At 37.4% G+C, this 21,356-nt stretch overlaps 1 protein-coding gene across 1 annotated transcript in view; it reads left to right on the top strand.

Annotated features, from left to right (window-relative positions):
* The window catches only part of ATP8A1 (ATPase phospholipid transporting 8A1), a 252,807-nt gene that overhangs the window by 48,467 nt on the left and 182,984 nt on the right, over positions 1-21,356 (top strand). Inside the window, 2 exon segments of the mRNA XM_021101159.1 lie at positions 11,184-11,224; positions 20,248-20,321. Coding sequence (XP_020956818.1) covers positions 11,184-11,224; positions 20,248-20,321 — 115 coding nt within the window.

Raw genomic sequence — 21,356 nt, 5'->3', positions numbered from 1 at the left:
CTTATTGAAAAAGTCAGTGTGCAATCTTTTTGTCTCCCTGGAGGTACATCTACATCTGATCCATCCATAGGCCTGAAGCTATATTCTGCTGCATGTACATCATTTACCTATAAATAGTTCTTGAAAAGTATTGTTTCCGTGAGCTTAAAAAATTGAGCACATATGTGGCCTAAAGAATGTTTTCAGATACCTCTAATGTCTTCAAATTCAAATTTAAAAATCTTAGGATTTCTTAAAAATTGAACTTGTTAGATATTTTCAGCAATAGCTCTGGATGAAGAGGAGGTATTTATTTGTGGGGAATTACAACCCCAGATTGTCTTTCATTTGTCCTATAAATAAAAGTTGCACCCAGAGGAGCAAAACCCTCTGAGGAAATTGAGAGCCATAGTTAAAGTGAAAGGAGGAAAACAGGTGTGACTCTAAGTTAGAACTTTTATTTCACTTCAGTAAATCTTATTGAATATCTACCTTTGTATAACCTGGTGCAGAAAATGCAAAGAAACTAAGCCACATTCTTGCCCTACAGGACATTAGAATCTGGTTAAGGAAGATAAGATTCTCACTGATACTATGATACAAGATAGAAAAATAATAAAAGCCAAATGAAGAAGTGGGGGATTTAGAAGTGTCATGTGAGAGGTTTGAAAAGATGTGTGAACTTGCAGTAAGCAGAGCTGTCAGAGTGGTTGCAGCAGGTGACCAAGGAGGCACTGGGAAGGCATGAGATATGTTCAGGGATTAGCAAATACTGTCATCCCTCCATATCCATGGGGGATGGGTTCCAGGACTCTCCCAATACCAAAATCCGAGGATGCTCAAGTCCTTTGTATAAATTGGTGTAGCAAGTGGTAGGTGTGGAACCCGTGGTCTATTTTGGCTAACACGGCAGGAGGCAGGGATGGGCAGGCAAGTTAGGATCATAATTTGGAAGCCTTTTGAAAACAGGGTGAAGAACTTGGGAGAGAATTATTCAGGGTATGGCTAGGTTCCCAGCCGTACTTGTAAATAAAGAATGTGACAGCTATATGGGGAGGGATGGGGTGAGTGAGGCCCAAGGTCAGACTGATGTTTGATTAATTAGGGAAGGGGAATAGGGCAGTGATGATGAGAAGACGAAGGAAGATACACGATAGAGCCAACTGGGCTTGGCAAAGGAGGGGAAACCCCATCCCCACCTAAAGCTGCTGAATTCAGAGAGGACCAGAACTGCGAACCCCACTAAATCCAGCATTTACAAAGTCATAAAATAGATAAGCAAAAAGGATTTACTGGTATAGCACAGGGAATTATATTCAACATCTCATAATAACCTATGGTGGACTATAATCTGCAAAGAAAAATCTGAATCGCTATGCTGTACACCTGAAACTAATGCAATATTGTAAATCAAATAGATTTCAATTAAAAAAAAAAACCTCATAGTTCTCAACTGGAGTTCCAATTCTAAACGGGAGAGCCATTGTGAAGCTGTGAGATCTGAAGCCTGGTTGAAGGGAAGGGTGGAAAGACTGGTGGGGCAATGGAGAGAGATTTTTTCTTTCAAGGAATTTCTCAATTACATAAAGAAAAAAGCAAATGATTCATGATTCTCAGGAGGACTGAAGGAAAATATTCTGAGAAAAGGAAATTTCTGGCCCTTGCACTCTGATCACATCTCACCTCTTCTTTTTTTTTTTTTTTTTTTTTTTAAATAAGTCACTGATCACTGATTCTCAGCTTGCTGAGATGCACCCCTAGAGTCTCTGTAAGCCTCACAGGGGACTCAGAATTCCATTCTTAGGAAATTCTCAGAGTTCCCATCGTGGCTCAGTGAAACAAATCTTGGCTAGCATCCATGAGGATGCAGGTTCAATCACTGGCTTTGCTCAGTGGCTTAAGGATCTGGTGTTGCAGTGAGCTGTGGTGTAGGTCACAGACATGGCTCAGATAACCATGTTGCTGTGACTGTGGTGTAGACTATCAGCTACAGTTCTGATTCAACCCCTAGCCGGGGAACCTTCATATGCCACAGGTGTGGCCCTAAAGAGACCAAAAAAAAAAAAAAAAGAGAGAGAAAGAAAAAAAAGAAATTCTTAGTGATGCCGATGCTACTGGTGAGGACCATTGTTACACGTTTTTTAAGTGAGCTGATAGAATAGTATCCACTCATTCTCTGTAGTGAAGATAGACAGCGTGGACCTTGAGAAGATCCATATGTCATTGTGGCCACAGACCCCATGCAGGTGGTTGCTTCATGTGACCATTATAAGCAAGTTCACACAGAAGACTTTTGTGTGATATCAGTTTGAGTCACAAGAAGCTTTTGCCTTCACCTTGTCTTTGTAAAGGTCTGCATGGTAAAAGAATTGATGCTTTAATACGGCTGCATTGGTCTTCCTTCTCTGCCCAGTTCTAAACCATAGTCTCATCTGTACCCCCCTCCTTCTGGATGCACTAAAGCTCCTCTGGTGCTTGCCCCTACTTAGGAATGCAGCATCCTGCCTTTGCTGCCATTTCTCTATCTTCTGGGACAATGGTAGTGCCCATTGTCCTTTTGGATGACTTGCCTTTTGTTACCCGCTTCACGTTGTGGCTTTATTGCCCAGGAACGGACCCCATGGTACCCCAGTGACTCTTTCTGTATCTGTAATGGCCCCAGTCAGAGACTAGTTAGATCACAGAGGTGAGGGCTTCTCAGAGAAGCCACTGTGAGACCTTAGTCCAGCACCTGTACCTGTACAGTATTTTTTTTTTTTTTTTTGTCTTTTTGCCATTTCTTTGGCCGCTCCTGCAGCATATGGAGGTTTCCAGGCTAGGGGTCGAAGCAGAGCTGTAGCCACCAGCCTACTCCAGAGCCACAGCAACGCGGGATCTGAGCTGCGTCCGCAACCTACACCACAGCTCACGGCAACGTCGGATCGTTAACCCACTGAGCAAGGCCAGGGATCGAACCCCGCGGGGATTCATTAACACTGAGCCACGACGGGAAGTCCCCTGTACAGCATTTGATGGAGTTCTGAGAGGCAGTTTCTCCGGGCCCTTTGATTAGGGAATTCCCAAGGGACTCTACCAGAAAGTTTTCATTTCCAGAAAGAAAAGCCATTACAACAAAGCTGTGAAGTAGCATCATGCTGAGTAAAAACGGGTTATGTTTGAGGTATTTGTTTAAAATCCGAGATCTCCCATGCATATTGTCTGACTAATTAGCCCATGTGGAAATTACAGCAGGTGTGTTTGGGGGAACTGCAAAGCATTGGAGGAGTTTTGCACTTAAATGCATGAGCTGTTAAAGCATCATAAGGCAGGCCATTGTCATAATTCTGTCCTCGCTTCCTCTTAGTCCCCTGTCACCAGGCATCAGTAATCATCTCCTCCACGGCCCACCTTCTTGACCTCTAGACTCTCAAGTTGTAACATAGGTGTGCTCGTGGCCCAAAAAAGTAAAAGCTGAGCGAAGAACTTAGCATCATTTCTTGCTTCCTCTAAACCTGGTTAGAGCTGGGTTAGAGGAGATCAGTGATTAAAAATAACTAGGTTTCTATTTCAGTCTTTAGCGTAATACATGTGATATGGTTTATTTTAATTGTTCTATGGTTGGATGTTCAGGAACCAGTTGAGAAGCAAAGACAACAATGAATTGTGACTGATTTTTATCCCTGGCCAATATTCAAGCTTGCCTTGTACAGACACCTTTTATAGGTTACGTGCTGATTTTTAACTTCACCAGAATTCTCTCTTCTCTATATCCTAACATGGGTCTAGCTTCAAGTTTGAAGAAGCCATGCACTTTCAGCCTTCATTTCTGTGTTCAGGTTTTATAGTTCAGCACAAACAAAATTGGGAGTGGGGTGGAAGGTACAGAAACATAGCCTCAGGTTAACAAGCCTCCAGGTGGTGCTGATGCTGAAGGTCTCTGGACCACCAGTTGGGTAGCAAGGTCCTATATTACATCCAAAGGTGTGTTACTGTGCTCAGAATTCAACTCAGTATAGAGACATAAAGGTCACTTACACTTGGATTAATCCAGGCCACTGTAGCTTTCAGAATAAATACCCAATACTCATCAGGTTGACAAATTTTAAATGACTGATAACAGTTGTGCTTGTCTAAGTTTATAGTCATTGTAACTACATATATTGCTAGAGACAGTGCAGATGGCAGTAGGGAAGGAATCTAGCTTTTTCCGATAAAGGTACAAATGGAAATACCCTAGAGCCTTTTGGAATCCTCTCCTGTAGAATACAGTCATGTAAATATATTTCAGTGTTGTTTGAGGTGGTAGAAAGAAAAATAGGGGAATTTTCACCAAGAGGGGGGTAGTTGAATACATTATGATGCAGTTATTGTGAAAAACAATAGTTTCCCAGAGTTGTTTCCAGCTGGACTGGAATAGCTCTGTGCTAATTTCAGAACACCTGGAGGTGTGATGCTGAACCTTGGCCAAGAGAAGGACAAGATGGACTAGCTGGGGAGTTCATGTGCTGTGTAGGGTTTAAAAACTCCCCTGGAGCACTCAAAGCTAGCTTCTCTACTTAGTGAAGATGTATATAGATTGATAGGTTACCTGGAAGATGTATATAGATTGATAGGTTACCTGGAAGATGTATATAGATTGATAGGTTACCTGGAAGATGTATATAGATTGATAGGTTACCTGGTTTGACCTGTTGCATGATCCGGCTTGTCTAATTGGCTAGGGGTTATAAAGACTCCTGGAAACTTTCTCTTGGGCTTCCCTGAAATTTAGATTTTTCGTACATATCATGGAGTTTCAAAATCCATATCCTAGATGATGAGAAGGGACCCTGGGGGGATGTGCTTAGAAGTTTCTCAGGCTTCTGATGCTTGCCTGGGCTTTTATTTTCTTGCTGTACCATATTCTCTACTTTGATTAAAGCTCTTCATGAATATACTATGTAGAATGTTCTAGTAGAATGTTCTAGTCTGTTCAGTTAGCCAACTCATTATAATGGATGCATTCATTATTTTTTTTTTAATTTTTAAATTTTTTATTTTTTTGCTTTTGGGGGCTGTACCTGTGGCATATGGAGGTTCCCAGGCTAGGGGTTGAATTGGATGCCTGCCTACACCACAGCCACAGCAACTCGGGATCTGAGCCTCATCTGTGACCTACACCACAGCTCACAGCAACACCAGATCCCTGACCCACTGAGCAAGGCCAGGGATCGAACCTGCAACCTTATGGTTACTAGTCAGACTTGATTCTGCTGTGCCAAGATGGGAACTCCTTTCTCCTTTTTTTTTTTTTTTTTTTTAGGTAGATTGTCTCTATGCTTTGTCCTAAAGTATATGTGAAGTGGACAACCAAGTGGCAGAGAAGTGTTTTTAAAAAGAAATGTGCATATATGCATGTTTACCTAGAGAAAAGTACATGAGGATGTGTCAGTGTATATCTTCAGTGAAGAATGGAGAGGGAACCTTTGGACAGAGAGTAGGAGGATGAGCTGGCTGGGTGGAAGCAGGCATCTGCTAGGAGATGATAGGAGGACAGTCTACTTAATCGAGGGAGGGCAGTGCAGAGGGTCAGGTGGGAGAAGGATGTAGCTAAGTTCGAATGTTCATGGAGAAACCATCCAAGCAAGGTTGCAGGGACTAAGCAGGTGCAGACAATGAAGAAGTGAAGCAGATTTGGAATGTTTTCCAGATTTCCATGAAAGTGATGGGGCTTCCACCCTCCCTAGTGGAGCAAAGACTCCCTGCCATGTCTAGTCTGCTGAGTGTGGGAAGCCTGCTGTGACAGTTCCGCCCTGTAAGGGGAACCCAGTAGACTAGTCCAGGGCTATTTTTAGATGTGAACTGACAAACGTCTTCCAAGTGGCAGCATTTCAGGGAGGGCTAGTTTAGATTACAGGGCTGGAAGCAGTGGCCCAGGGCTGATGTCAGAGGACATTCATGTCCCAAATACAGAGAACATTAGTGCATCTAATGGTTGCGTAACCATTTCCAGCTGGTCTCACTAGAATCATTTTAGGAACTTATGAAGCTGAGAAGGCTATTTTAAGCGAATGTTTAAATAGTTCATTGGCATCATTTTATGTAGCTGTTGTTTATTGGGTTATAATTCACATACCATAAAATTCGTTATTTTCAAAGTATGCAGTTCAGTAACTTTTAGTATATTCACAGCATCATGCACTCATCACCGCTATCTGATTCCAGAATTATCACCCCAAAGAAACCCCAGACATAGAAGCAGTCAATCCCATTGCCCCCTTCCTTCAGCCCCTGACAACCACTAATCCATATTCCATCTCTATGGATTTGACTCTTCTGGGCATTTTATATCAATGGGATCATACAATATGTAGCCTTTTGTGTCTGGTTTATCTTCAAGATCCATCCACATTGTAGCAGGTATCTGCATTTCATTCCTTTTTATGACTGAATAATATTCCATTGTATCTTTCCCTTTTGTTTAATCATTCATTGGTTGATGCATATTTCAGTTATTTCCACTTCCTGCCAATTAGGAATAATAATCGAGTGAACTTTTGTGTACAAATATTTTCAGTTGTACAAGTGTGCAGATGTATGTTTTCAGTTCTCTTGGATATACATTTATGTGTGGGATTTCTGTATCTCGTGATAGCTCTGTGCTTAACTTTTTGAGGAAATGCCAAAACGTTTTCCTAGATAGCTGTTTTTTTAAAACATTATGTATATGTTGTCTTTGACATGAGACCTACCAGGAAGCAGGTATCTTTAGTAAATCTGTACAACTGTTACTATGGCTTCATATGGCACATCCATGGAGCAAACACATAGGAGCATCCATGGATCCAGCTTTCTACCCAACAAGCATTGACTTTTGTGTTGCTGCAAGGAAACACTTGGGAATACAGTGATGAACAGAATGAGGATAGTCTGGAGGAGGGGAAAGCTTACATAAATCCTCTCTCAACTTCATGTATCGTACAATTGTTATAACTGAAGAAGTGCAGGAAGCGCCTTTAGACTTGAGAGTAGCGGTAAAGGAGTAGCTGTCCAAACGTGTCCCCTGAGGTGTTAGAGCTGAGGTCTGGGGGACGTGTGGAAGTTACCCAGGTGAAGGTGCAGGGGACGTGTGTTCCAGTCATGGAAACAAATACGAAGGATTTGAGGCAGGAAAGAGCATGTTGCTTTCACCACGGTGAGTGGGGGGAGGGGGCAGAGGGCGTGGTCAGAGGTGGTGATCATGTGGTCAGAGAGTAGATGGGCACTGCCTCATCCCAGGCCTCCTAGCTGCTTGGACTTACTTTGTGAGCCAAAGGGAATCAGCTGAAGAGTTTTGAGCAAGGGGCGACCTAATCTTATATATGTCTGTATGTGTGTAAGGATGTATGAATTGATACATAAAAATCCATAATTACACATATATCATTGTATTCAGTCATTTTAGCTGTACCATAAAACTAAATGTGAAAAACATCAAGAGTGAATGCAGGGAGTTCCTGTTGTGGCCCAGTGGTAAAGAACCAAATTAATATCCATGATGATGCCAGTTCAATCCCCAGCCTCACTCAGTGGGTTAAGGATCTGGCGTTGCCATGAGCTGTGGTGTAGGTTACAGATGAGGCTTGGATCCTGTGCTGCTGTGGCTGTGGCATAGGCCGGCAGCTACAGCTCCGATTAGACCCCTAGCCTGGGAACCTCCATATGCGACAGGTGCAGCCCTATAAAGGGGAAAGAAAACAGAGCAAATGCAAAAAACCAGTGACTAGTGGTGAGGCTAATTCAAGCCTCCAATTCAGAGATGATGATTGCTTGAAGTAGGGGTGCCGGTGTTGGTGCTGGTGGAGGAGATGAAACTTGGGCAGAATTTGAGATGCTTAGAGCACAGAATCAACAAGATATTTTTATTAGAAAAAAATTATTCAGGATTCATTTTTGCATAAGAGCAGAAGTGTTTAAAAGTAGAGAGATGAATAGTGAGGCATATGAGCATCATAAAACTGCCAAAAATCATAATCAGCCTTGTTAACACGCAGAAATCAAGTTTCTTAGAAAGTATTGCTGCAAAAACAAAACAAAAACCCCTCTCAGAACTAAGTGAATTTAACAGAATTACATGATGACAGGTCAGTGTACAAAAGTTTTAATACATTTCTATATACTACTAGTGAGCAGTACAGTGGAGTAAAAAATACAACTTACAATATAAGAAAAAAAAAGTCATCAAATATCAAGAAATAGATCAAATGAAAGACCAGTCAATACACTATAAACTACAAAAACATATCACAGGAAATTAATGAAGATATAAATAAATGGAGAGGTATAGCCTGTCCATGAATTAAAAAATCATGCCCCAAATCAGAGTCCCAAGAGAGTTCATGTTTTGTTTTGTCTTGGATTTTTTTGCAATTAGCAATTTGATTCTGAAATTTACATGGAAACGCCAAGACCTCAAAATAAACAAAACATATGGAAAAAGAACAATGTGGGAAGTCTACAGTTTCAAGACTTTACCATAAATTTACAATGATCAAGGTGGTATGCATTGGTATAAAAATGTGTCACTTGATCAGTGGAATAAATACAGAAACCAGAAATCAGTCCACTGTAGTACCATGTCAATTTAATGGGAGAAAGAAGCATCTTTTAAACAGAATTTCAGATATGTTGATTGAAAGCTCAATACAGAAATACTGTGTGATTTCAGTACATATGAAATACAAAACTAATCTATGGTGAATAATTTATATTTGCCTCTGGGGGTTGGGGTACCTGAGGAATCTTTCTGGGATTCTATATCTTGTTCTGAGTGATAGATTCACAGGAGTTTACAGTTTTTAAAATCGTGGAACAGAACACCTAAGGTTTATAGGTTTCATTTTAAGTTATATCTCGATTAGTAAAAAAAAAAAAAAACAAAAAACCTCACAGGCTCACGAGCCAGGCAGGTGTCCTCAATAAGGGAAGTAGGCCGCAAGAGTAAAGCAACAGGAAACCACAAACACAATGATGGGTTAGGAAGTCCCATTAAAAGAGGTGGCCACTGCTTGGTCCTGATGTCTTGTCACAGTGAGAGAATTGACTGAGCTTCCAGATAAGCCTGAAGGTGTCATTTCCATGTCAAACCTCTTGATTTTAGGAATATTTGATGCTGATTTTTAAAAACCTGAGTATTGCACTGGGGGGGGGATGTTTGTCAAAATGAGATGGGATTAGAAGAAAATACATGGCAATGAGGAGCTCTAGATTCTGGGGAACAGGATTTTTTTTTCTAACTTAAATTTATGTAATTTTTAGCCCCATCATTCGGTGTCAGGTAATACTGATTATGCAGATTTGAACAGCATTTCGCCAGCACCCCTTGTTGAGTACTTAATGTGGTAGCCACTTGGTTACGTGATTAAAGGGCATAATGCTTTCATTTGTTCTTTATTCTTTGCAATAACTGATTTGCATGGAGACAGCATCTAAACCCAGGGCTTTTTTTTACTCTTAAATCTCAGGCCCTGAACACCTTATACTCTGGGAACAACATCAAGCAGCCAACTATTGCCTTTGGAGTGGATTAGCAATGAGATCCTGCTATGTAGCATTGGGAACTATGTCTAGTCACATCACATCTTATTATGATGAAGCATGATAATGTGCAAAAATAGAATGTGTACATGTATGCATAACTGGGTCACCATGCTATACAGTAGGAAAAAAAATTGTATTGGGAAAATAACTATTAAAAAATAATAATAACAAAAAATTTTTAAAATTAAAAGAAAAAATCAAGGAGCAGTTTTTCTTCCTGTCATCAGTTTGGGTGAACCCTGCAGGCATTAGAGTTTCATGTATTAGAATATTTGTATTAGAATATCAATTTTAGATGCCTGGGACTCAGATCCTTCATCCCTAACTTTATGAATACTAAAAAACTGGAAATTTAACTTATATAGTTACAAGTATTGCACTGCAAATACTTTAGTGTTTGCTCTTCCATTTGAAATTCTTCTTCTTCTTTTTAAATTAATGAAGCTGATTCACCAAAACTCACTACAAAATATTCCTGATTGTGTCTATTCATCTCTTTAATAAGCACTAGAGTCCTGCCACGTGCTAGCCATAAAGAAATGAGCAAGACACAGCCCCAGGGTTCAGGGAATTTGGGAACACAAAGATTATATTTAGATTAAAATAATTTGTATTGAAAGAAAACACTGATTTCCAGACCTGCTGGTATAAAATTGGTGTTAGATTTGCTATTGCACATTTTAGGGATTATGACATTGGGATTTACTTCAGAGGGATCAGCCTTCATGTCTTCAAACATCAAAGGAAAATGAATCTTGTGTTTTTGTACCTTTAAATGATTCATCTTGCAGATATTTACTCAGTAGCTACTTTGTGCCAGGTACTGTGCTGTTTCCAGGGGCTATTGCTTTAAACAAATATTATCTCTGCCCTCATGGAATGTACTATCAGGATAATTTGTTGACGGACCTTGACTTTTCCTTTTCTTGAGTATTTCATGCTGTGCTCGCTACTTTATATCCTTCTCTTTTCTGTTTTGTGGTATCCATGTATCTGTTGGCATCTATTGGCATATTCAGTATTATGCCACAGACACATGGCAGGAATAAAAGAAAGGTATACTGAGTAACTTTACTGCTGCAAAGCAGTCATAAAACACTGAGAAATAGCAACCCCCCAATCATAATTTAATCGTTACCTCTTCTTTCATTTCTTCTCAGTAAACAAATGTAGAATCATTTGCTATTTTGCATAATTTTAAAGCAAAAGCTACAGATTTTTTCATCTGTCGGTTTATGTGTTACATTTTTACTAACCAATTTGACATCCATTCCTTCTATCTTGTATATCTTTTTTTTTTTTTTTCTTTTTTGACATTGCTACTGTTATGGCTTCTGAAACGTATTTTTTTGGCTTGTCACTTCCTTTTCAAGTCATTTTTGTGGCTTTCTCCTCCAGCCAAACCCTCGAATTCCTCCATGTGCTAATGAAAGCCCTTAGCGACACCAGTGAGATTACTCTGTTAGTAATGTTTCATCGTGGGATCTGAAATGTATGTTGGTTCTTTATTTGTGTAATTTTACATACCCTCACGCTCATATTTAGTTTTTAAGCCTGTAAAAACTGCTAATGATTATTTGAAACTGTTCATTGAAATTAATCCTCTGAGGTAGGCTTTTGATACGTAGTAAGAATGTTCTTAAAACTGTCACCTTTTCTCTTTCCAGTTTTGAGAAATGGTGCTTGGGAAATTGTGCACTGGGAAAAGGTATGCATTGGTTTTTATTTTGTTACAGGAGAAGGAATGCATAGAGGTGTACTCTCGTAGATGTAATTTGTGTGTGTATAATAGAGGTAAATGTCAAGGTTTCCACTGCTATTAAAGCTGTTTAGTAACTAATGTAGTAAACACACATGGACTCTTCAGTCACTTTATTTAATAATTTAATAAGCCCATTTAATAATTCTGCAATATGTTACAAAGACCGTTATCTCAAAGTCAATTAGAACTTTTTGTTTCTTTCATAGTCTATTTTGAGTACTATGTGCATAGATTTCATTTAACCGTGGACTGTTTTGTGTCCTACTTATTTTGCTTCAATCATCTACTGTCCAAGTAAAACAGAAATTAGATTCTGATAGTTGGCATTTGTTTATGTTCCTTCAGACTCATATGTTGTGACTAATCACATTTACACACTGCTAATTCATTTTTGTGAAATAAAATCTTACTAAACATCATTTTCCAGTAATCTGGAAATCAGTTCCATAACTTCAAGAGGTTAATTTACTCACAGGCCCTCTAACATGGCAGGTAGCAAGTTGAGTCATAATTTCACAAGTGTTTTCCAAGTGTTTGTGTGCTTTTCAGATCTCAATTTCAGAAGGTAAGCGATGATTGTTAGTTCTCCCTTAGTTCTGGAAGGCCCTTAAACTGCTAGTCATCCGAAGCGAATAACCTTCATCACTTGGTAAGAGACTTTTGGAAGTGAGGCCATTCTACTCAGGGGACCTGGGGATCTGAGATTGCTAGGACAACAGAGGAGTAACCCACACTCAGTTTACTTGCACTCTGGTATTTCCCAGTTCAAGGCGGTGCCCTTGATTCTACCTTGTGATGTTCAGAGTCCCCTGAATTAGTTGCATTTTTGTGGATTTTAAATCAGTGTCTAGAACAGAGATGGACATCTCCTTTCTGGATTTCCAAAAACTCACTCCGCTCTCCCGTTGGTCTTTGACATAAACGTAACAAAGAGAAAGATATTTTAATTATGCTTTCCTTATTTCTGTGATAGTCACCTCCCTCAGAGGAGCAAGATAAAAAAAACAAAAATCTCAATTTACTGTTTGAAAAGAAGTTTCTGTATACTCTTGTATGGTACTTGTGGATTTAAATACTTCAGAGAGAAGACAAGTAGAATATCATCAAGTATGATAAATTGAATTTGACTATAAATGTATTTCATTGACTAGGTTAACAATAGTGCATATCCTAATAAACGGATATATCAGTTTCTTCTTAGCTAGAGTGGCTGCTTAGAAAATGAACAGTTGTAAAGTGAGGAGATAACATCTCCTACTTCACTAAAAAATTAACCTGTTAAAAGGTCTTATTTTCCTACTAGACAGTCATTATCCCAAGACTGACTGAATTATTTTAACTTTTCCAATTTTTCAGACCAGAAAAAAAAAATTACCAGCCCATGATTACCCACAGTGATAGCATCCTCAGTTGTCTTAGAGACAAATGCCACACCTTAATCCCACTTTGAGATGCAGAGAGGTAGAATTTAAAGTGTTGCCAAATCATCCAGCCCAAATGAGCTGATGTTACTTGATGAGTAGAAGTAGATACTTAATTAATCAGAATTAATAAAAGTTGGTTCAATGATGAGTTCAAGATAAATATTCATAAATTGATATTACTCTTTTTTCAGCAATAGCAATTTTGAAGAATACAATGAAAAAGATATTTCAGGAGTTCCCGTGATGGCTCAGTGGGATAAGAACCCGACTAGTATCCCTGAGGATGCTGGTTCCATCCCTGGCCTCACTCAGTGGGTTAAGGATCCAGCATTGCCATAAACTGTGGTATGGGTCACTGATGCGAGTCGGATCCTTTGTTACTGTGGCTGTGGCATGGGCTGGCAGCTGCAGCTCCAATTCAGCCCCTGGCCTGGAAACTTCCATATGCCACAGGTACAGTCATAAGGAAAAAAAAAAAAAAAAAAAAAGATAGCTCATTCTTGGTGGCATGTAGGATTCTCACATTTAAACCTGAAATATGTAGACGACCTTTGTAAAGAAAACATCAAAACTTTAGCTGTTAAAATCTCATATAAATGAACAAATATGCCCTATTCCTAGAAAAGCAAGGCACCACTTATTCAAAAGTAATGATGTACTATAACCCCAGGAATTATATTTTTTTCCTCAAGAATTGACTAAGTTATTCAATGTAATTTTTTAAATAAACAGTTGAAAAAATAGCAGAATATTTGGGAAAATTCAGAACAGTATACAAAGACTAAACATAAGTAAAATGGAAAGTAAAAGTTATTAAAATAGTGTAGATCTGCTGCATAAATAGAATTGATGAATAGCATAAAATAGAAGTGAATAGGATGCCCTAAATGAGGCAAATATCACTGATAAAAAAAATTATTTACTAAATTGTGTTGGGATCACAGAAATAATAATACAGTTTATATCTTAAGTCACAGCCTATGCTAAAATAAATGGAAGAAAATGGCTGGAAGAAAATGTTAAAACATTGTTTTTGAAAAACATACAAATAGAATAAAGACAAATATTTGGAGAAGAGCAAGATCATAAGGATCAGTGGAATCTGATTATATAAAAGTTAGAATGAATTACACAGCACACAAATAAGCAGAAAGAATATGGAGATAGTTACACCAAATATGACAAAAGATTGAAATTGTTGCTATCTAGATAGGAAGTGAAAGTTGTCAATAAGGATAAATGTAATAAGTGACCAGACTCAGTATAATTTTCAACCTAATAATAAAAGTTACAAATTTAAACAGTATTAAGGTCTCATTTGCTATCTAGTCCAAAAAAAAAAAAAACTCATTTAGAATTTTTATGAAGTATTTTATTCAGATACTACTGTGGATCAGCAGTTTAGGTCTTCATATAGAGAACCCCCCCCACACACACCCAAACAAAGGATTCTGGGACTTTATCCCAAGAAAATAATCATGAAGTAGGGAGATACCTGTATGTGTATAAAAGTTATCATTGTAACATTATTTATAACAGTGAAAAGTTAGACTACATGGATGTCCAACAAAGAGAAAGAATTTTATAAATAATGACATTCTACATTCTGGTCTATTTTGTGACAAGTAAAAGCTGTAATTTCAAATACTGTGGCAACATAAAAAATTTATGCTATCACTCAACAAATGCTTATGGAGTGTTTATGCCATGTGGTGAGCTCTTAAGAGCAAATAAGATGTAGGAGACTTCCTATGTCATGAAATAATCAGAGGTGTAAAGAAAGGAACCTTGTCCACTATGCTGGCTATGTAGAAATGATTTATTATTTAGTGGACAGGTATGAAAGCAGGCTGGCTGTTGTGTTAGCCAGATTCTAAGGGAAGTCTTTTCTTTCGCTTATGTAATATTTTGTGCAATTAAAAGTAAAATCAATAAGCCAAAACCAAGAGTCTGATCCGTATTTCAACATAATATGATAAACCTTAGTGCAAATGGGCTTTAGCTGAGGGTTCTTTGTTTCTTGGCTTTTCTAAAATATGTGGCTACTGTGGTTGCTTTTTAATGTTTCTCAAAGGATCTACAAATTGGCACAGTATATACACTCAGTCATTTACAGATGGGCAGACTTCAGCTCTCAGATACTAAGAGTTCATCCCTCTGGTTATCGCTCTGAAACCTTTTCTCTGTTGAACAGTTAAGTTGCTAGTGTCTGGTTTTCTTAAAAAATGTTATAATTACTAAGCCCTATGCAAGGCCTTGCATCCCCTCTTTTGAAAGTAAACTGCTATCGTCATTACTCTTACCACAAAGATCAGTTCTTCAAGTTGAGATGCAGCTGAGATGGTTCACGTGTTTTCAAAATAGTTGCAGGTAGAGAATTTAGGTGAATAATCAACATATTTTTCTGGCTTTGCAGAGAAGCATGCAGTAATGAGCTGTATGCATGTATAAAACTCACTGTCTAAAGCTTCTTTCATGCATGAGGTTTCCACCATGAAATATATTTATTTGGATTAAGAATTCATATCTCCAAAACTCCTTAGTAAACATATAAATGTGCTGGAGCCTGTAGTTGGGTAAATCAGATTTTCAGTCAGTCTCTTACAGTTTGATAAGCTTACCCTTTTTCATAATCCTCTATTATAATGATTAATATCAGTGACTTGAGGAGGTTCATGGTAGTGGCCTGAAGCTCTAAATATTTTTTTAATTTCAGTATTTGGGATGTCATGATGCTCCTCCAGTTAGAATATGTGGTCACAGAATTTTTGTCATTTTGACTTTCTCTTCTGTCTATTCCTATGTACCCAATAGCTGGAAAAGGAACTGAGTGACATGCGAGGATCTCAGAACCGCCCCCCCCCCAAAAAAAAGAGCTGCCTGGATGTGTTTGAGAAAAGTGTTCTAAAACATAGACATCAAAAGGAGGGAGGATGTTCCCTGCTTTTTCCCAAAGCCTTGAAGGCTTTAGCATTGAGTGAGCCCTTGGTTTTCACAAGCCACATTAGACTACATATGATGCTAATATTTTCTTTTAGTCTTCATTTAATAACTGTAAGCCTTTCTTTTGGTTTACGATGAATAAAGATGTTGGAAAACAGAGCAATTAGGGTCTAACAGGCTTAGGAAAATCCCTAACACACCATACTGTAAACAAACATCCTGATCTTACGAAGCGAAGCGTATTGTCTGATTGGAGCACAAGCGTTAACCCACAGGAGGGGATTAAGGAGCACTTACATGGTAACCTGGGTAGCATTCTGTCTATGGGCCCAGGCTGCAGAGAACTTTGTTTTTTTTATCTTGCTTTCAGAGTGGGTGCTGTCAGAGTACTAGTACCACACAGCAGGTTAAGGGCCAGTTTATACCTATCCTTGCTGGTTTTTATTTTCCCAGTTTGCCCTTTTTTGAAAAAGGAGGTGTTCGATTCCAAGGTCCCTGACATTAAAATACAAGATCTCTAACATTAAAATGCAATCATTTCACTATATTTGCTTATGCAAAATTGGGCTATGCAGTCAGATGTGGGTTTGAGTCTAAGCTCTTCCTCTGTGATCTTAGAAAATAACTTAGAATCCAAGACTCATTTTCCTCCTCTCTAAATTATGAATCATAACTCAGGTTATCCAAGGAGTAGAGCTGTATGTATGATAGTTTTCTCAGTTGTACTGAGATTTCCTTAAACAGCTAAAGATTTCATGTAGAAGATTCCTCCTTTTTATTTCCATGTCATAGGGAGAGGATAATGAGAAGGTGAGATGTCAAATTAAGTGGACAGAATGGATAAAATTAATTTTTGTCAAGTTAAGTTACAAAGGATACGGTGTTTATTTTTTAAAGGAGCACCCCATCCTTGGCCTCACTCCTAGGTAATTTTATGCCATTTTGTGAAAATAAGTGGTTCTTATTTGCCAATAACCGTTTTTTACTGTATTCTATGCTTAAATACAATGGGTTGTATATTTGTAACTATTTTCAATGCAGATAATTAACCGATTCCCAGTTTTCTTTCAGGTAAATGTTGGAGATATAGTTATAATAAAAGGCAAAGAGTATATACCTGCTGACACTGTACTTCTCTCATCCAGGTAGAGAATACCTACTGATGCTCAAACAGTGTAGAGAATGGTTTCTCTACCCTGCATTGACCTTGTGATTTCTCCAAGGAAATAAGGAATAAACGAAGAATTTCAAACCTCTCTAATGATTTTGAATGAAGCGTTTAAAAAAAATTGATTGGGCTTAAAGGACTCTTTCATGTTTGCCATATAGAATAAGTGATAGGTAGTATACTTTATAATTCAGAAATTACATTTACAATTAAGAGTCTACTCTTCCTCTGGATATGTCCAGGTCTATTTGTGGAGACTACTAACTCTTGTCAAATTTCCTATCACTTATTTTATATAATACATGGATTGGATTCTGTTGATTTTATCTTGCTGTCTTTCTTCGTGATAAATTCCTTTATGATGCATTCGTATATCCCTCCAAAGTTTCTTGATCTTTATGGTGCATTGGTACAAGAAAATGGATAAATGATTTTTTTGGTCATCATGTCTTTTGAAATGTAATACTCTTCCAACAACAACAGCAAAAATAAAGTATTTTGCTTGCTTTATTTTTTTTCCATGACTGAATTGAGATAATTTTTGTTTTGCTCATATTTGCGATAGTCATGAATTAGTATTCAGAACATATGGCACTGTTACCCTTTGAAGAACGTGGCTTTCAAATGGGCTTAGGTTTAAAAACTGTGAAACTCGTCCTAATATAAATTAAGAAAAAATGTTTTTAATATTTTAGAGGTTGTTTATCATCATTTCCTTGGACAGTTTTATTTGTAAAATCCATATATAAATATGGACAGTGTCCTTTTTTCAAAATCTGTTTAATCAGGTCATTATTTAAACTAACTGAATTTATGACAAGTTAGTGAAACCTAATTGAACATGTCAGTGTTACCCAGAGAGTCATGGAAGTAAGTCTACAGGTAGTTGAAGTAACTATAGGTAGTTATATTTCCATATTTTCTAGTTGAGAGCCTTTTATACCACTTACCTGTAGAGGTTTTTTTTTTTTTTTTTTTCCAGAATGATTAAAATTAATAGGTTTTAAGTCAACCTTTCTGTTATTAGCTCCCTTTGCTTCTAGCTTTCTCAGTGTGAAGGGTGAAGGTCATGGTCTATGTGAGAATGAGTCAACAGTGAACTTACTGTCACTTGTCTCAGGTAGTAGTGAGCTCTGCTTAGGAGGTTCTGATCCTCATGTGGTGACTTTCAACAAAACACTCTCAGGCCTTGACTTCACGTCTTTTAAAATGAGGAAGATGATTAAATGATCAAATTCTACTCTTCCCCGATTTTCCTTTTTGTTTAAATTGATAATCTTTCATTTAAGTTTTAAGATTGACTAACCACAGGATGATGTACGCTCGGTGGTACTAAGTAAAATTTTGATAAATGTACTGGACGATGGACCATCTGGATGTCATAAGACAAAGTTCAAGGATGGGAAAGCATTCCAGCAATTTAAGAAAGTATTAATGTTTTCCTGATTAAAGTTAACATAGAGATATAACTTGTCATAGAGACCACTATATGCTGAACCATTAATTAAAATTTTCATTTTTTGGTATGTTCAAAAATAGGAAGATAATTGACTACACTGTCTTGACTTATATTTAAATTTAAGTTGAAAGTTTTCAAAATATTTTTCATCTGCCTCTATATAATCCAAAATCCCAATAAGGTCTATGCTTGTATTTCTTAAAGTTGGGAACATGTTTATAGTATACATTTTCTCAGCATTAAAAATATATTCTGGGAGTTCCTGTTATGGCTCCACAGAAATGAATCTGACTACTATCCATGAGGATTCAGGTTCAATCCCTGGCCTAGCTCAGTGGGTTAAGGATCAGGTGTTGCCATGAGTTGTGGTGTAGGTCAAAGATGAGGCTCGGATCTGGTGATGCTGTGTCTGTGGTGTAGGCTGGTGGCTACAGCTCCAATTTGAGCCCTAGCCTGGGAACCTCCATATGCCTCAGGTGCTACCCTAAAAAAAATTATATATATATACACACATGTATGTATATATAGTGATTATAAGTATTGGTAGATCAAAATCGTTTCTATATCTTAATATAACATCCACCATGATTAACTTCCTCTTAAGATGATTATTTTTTGAAAGATTTTCTGATTTGTTGGTTTTTGTTACTTAATAGAATCAAAGTAAAGTATAAACCTTATGCTGTTAAATATTTCTACCCAAGTGGCAAAATACCAACTTTCAGGGATTTTTTTTTGGGGGGGGGGTTGTTTCTGAGTTTTTCTTCCCAAAGAGTTTTTGCATTGATTGGTTTTTGGTTTTTTTTTTTAACATATATCAGCCTTAAGAAGTAGGTAGAAGCTTTACCCAGGATTTAACAGAAAGAAGAATTTTGACTTTAAGTCTTATTTTTAATCATCTAACTTTAGCCAAAGTCTAGATCAAGGTGAGAATATCTTCCAGGGTTGGAATTATCTTCTTTATCAAAATAAGACAATGTGATTTTCACTGGCAGATGAGCACCATTTAGCAAAAAGCATAAACAACAATTTATAATATTTTAATTTCTGAATTTTTTAAGTTAATAATAGTGCCTCTCTTGAGTTAGTTTGAAATGAAGCATGAGCATTGTTGAAAGTTACTATATTTTATTGATTTTCATTTTCAAATGAAGAAACCAAAATTTTAGCATATAACAAAAATAAATATGTGGGTTTAGAAAGTATAAAATACAGTAAAACAACTCAAGCTATTAATTCCAAAGAGATTTTGGCATATCTATTTCAAAGTTTTCATATCTTCTCTGAAAAATTTCTCCTGGATTCAAAGGCTTACCCTTCCAAAACAATGCATCACCAAGACTTTATTAATTATTAAATAAATAAAAAAGCTGCAGTCATGACTTCTAACTTCCAAAGATCCGTGTCTTTGTAGGTTTACATTAAAGTCAAGAAGAAATGGATAAATTAACTTTGAAAATGTTTTGGAATCAGAAAATGATAAGGGTTTTTTTTAAAACATATTTGCAGGGGAAGAAATAGTATATACTTTGTTTTTCAAAAGCCTGATAGGTAGTTTCCACTATTGTTTCTTTTCTTCTTGGGGAGGAGTGGAGACAATAGATGGCATAAGAGTGAGGAATTGGAAAGAGGAAAAATCTATAAGATAAAGTAGCTCTCAATATAAAAATATGTTTTTCACTTGCTAAGATATGCTTATGAGTGAAATTTTAGAAATCAAAAGATTCTGCATCACAGATTAAAAATTGGGCTTAAAAGCCAGTAAGTGACCCTTCATATTCCGTTTTCTTGTACCTTTAGACCTGATCAAAATAAGTTTTGAAAAAATTGGCATTAGACATTTTTATTAACATGTATTATTTTCTATAATAATTTCAAACTTTCTGTCTCTTTTGTCCATTGTTTTGTTTTCTTTTCCCCCCTCTGTTATTCATTTTTTTTTTCCGTTTTAATTATTTTAAACTGGGACCTGTAGGTGGCAGTAGGGGAAATAGTGAAAGTGACCAATGGGGAACATCTCCCAGCAGATCTCATCAGCCTGTCCTCAAGGTTAGAACCACTGAGTTGTACAGGATGCGTGTACGTGGATCCTCACCCTACACCAGAGAACAGTTTGCGCCCAAAGATGGTTGAGTTCTGTTATCTCTTCCTTTAAAACACAAACGCTTTATACCTCTTGGTGATGGATGTTTCATAGAGGTTTTAAAGGCCTTTTATGAACATGCTCTTGAATGATGATTGTCCCTTAAGTGGGCAACTTCAGCTCCTATTTTTTCAATAGGAGTCAGAGTCCATGAGGCCCACCAGTAAAGGGAGACTTTAATTTCCTATACACCATTCATATATATTCATCTTTAACACCTGGCCTAAATACTAAGGCTGACTTTATTCTCTCTCTAGGATATTATTTTGAACAATATTAAGATTTACATAAAAGACTGTTACTGAGAAATTTTTACAATGTTAAACATTTGTTTTGTATTTGAAATTTTCTCTAAGTTCCATAGACTCCCTTCAGCAGTTATGACTATAATTTGGGCTTGTATAGGGTTTACAGAGGACCCCCTGCACAAAGCTGGATGTTGTACATTTGGTACTGCATGCTTTGGGATCCGTTTTTATCCCACTTGTACTGGTGACAAAGTGCACGTTACTGTGATAAATTTCAGCTGTCTCTCCTAGTGTCTGTGTTGTGATATGCATCTTGTTTCATTTTTCCACTTACTAATCAAAAAGCCTGCTTTGCCCTTCTATAGTTTGTGTTTTCGATGTCATCATTATTTGCTGAAATGTTTATTATCTGGCATGATTCCTTATCTGAGACTTCTTGCTGCCTTCTTAGTAGCATTGTTAAGTATTGCTTTAGTAACAGTTGTCTTAGGGATTAAGAATATTCTGAATTTGGATGTATATTTGCCCCACTTCAAATAGACGCCAGCCATTTAACTTTCTAACTCCGTATGCATTTAAAGCTCTAGAAAAGTTGTTCTAGGAGAAAAAAAAAATAGAATTAGAACATTATTCTCATTTTGATATGCACGTGACTTTGGTTATATTGACCAGGAGAAATTTAATGCATTTTAC

The sequence above is a fragment of the Sus scrofa genome, chromosome 8, assembly GCF_000003025.6.
Source record: "Sus scrofa isolate TJ Tabasco breed Duroc chromosome 8, Sscrofa11.1, whole genome shotgun sequence".
In the NCBI taxonomy this organism is placed as follows: Eukaryota; Metazoa; Chordata; class Mammalia; order Artiodactyla; family Suidae; genus Sus; species Sus scrofa.
The sequence above is the reverse complement of the archived record's forward strand: the minus strand, read 5'-3'. Positions and strand labels throughout refer to the sequence as shown.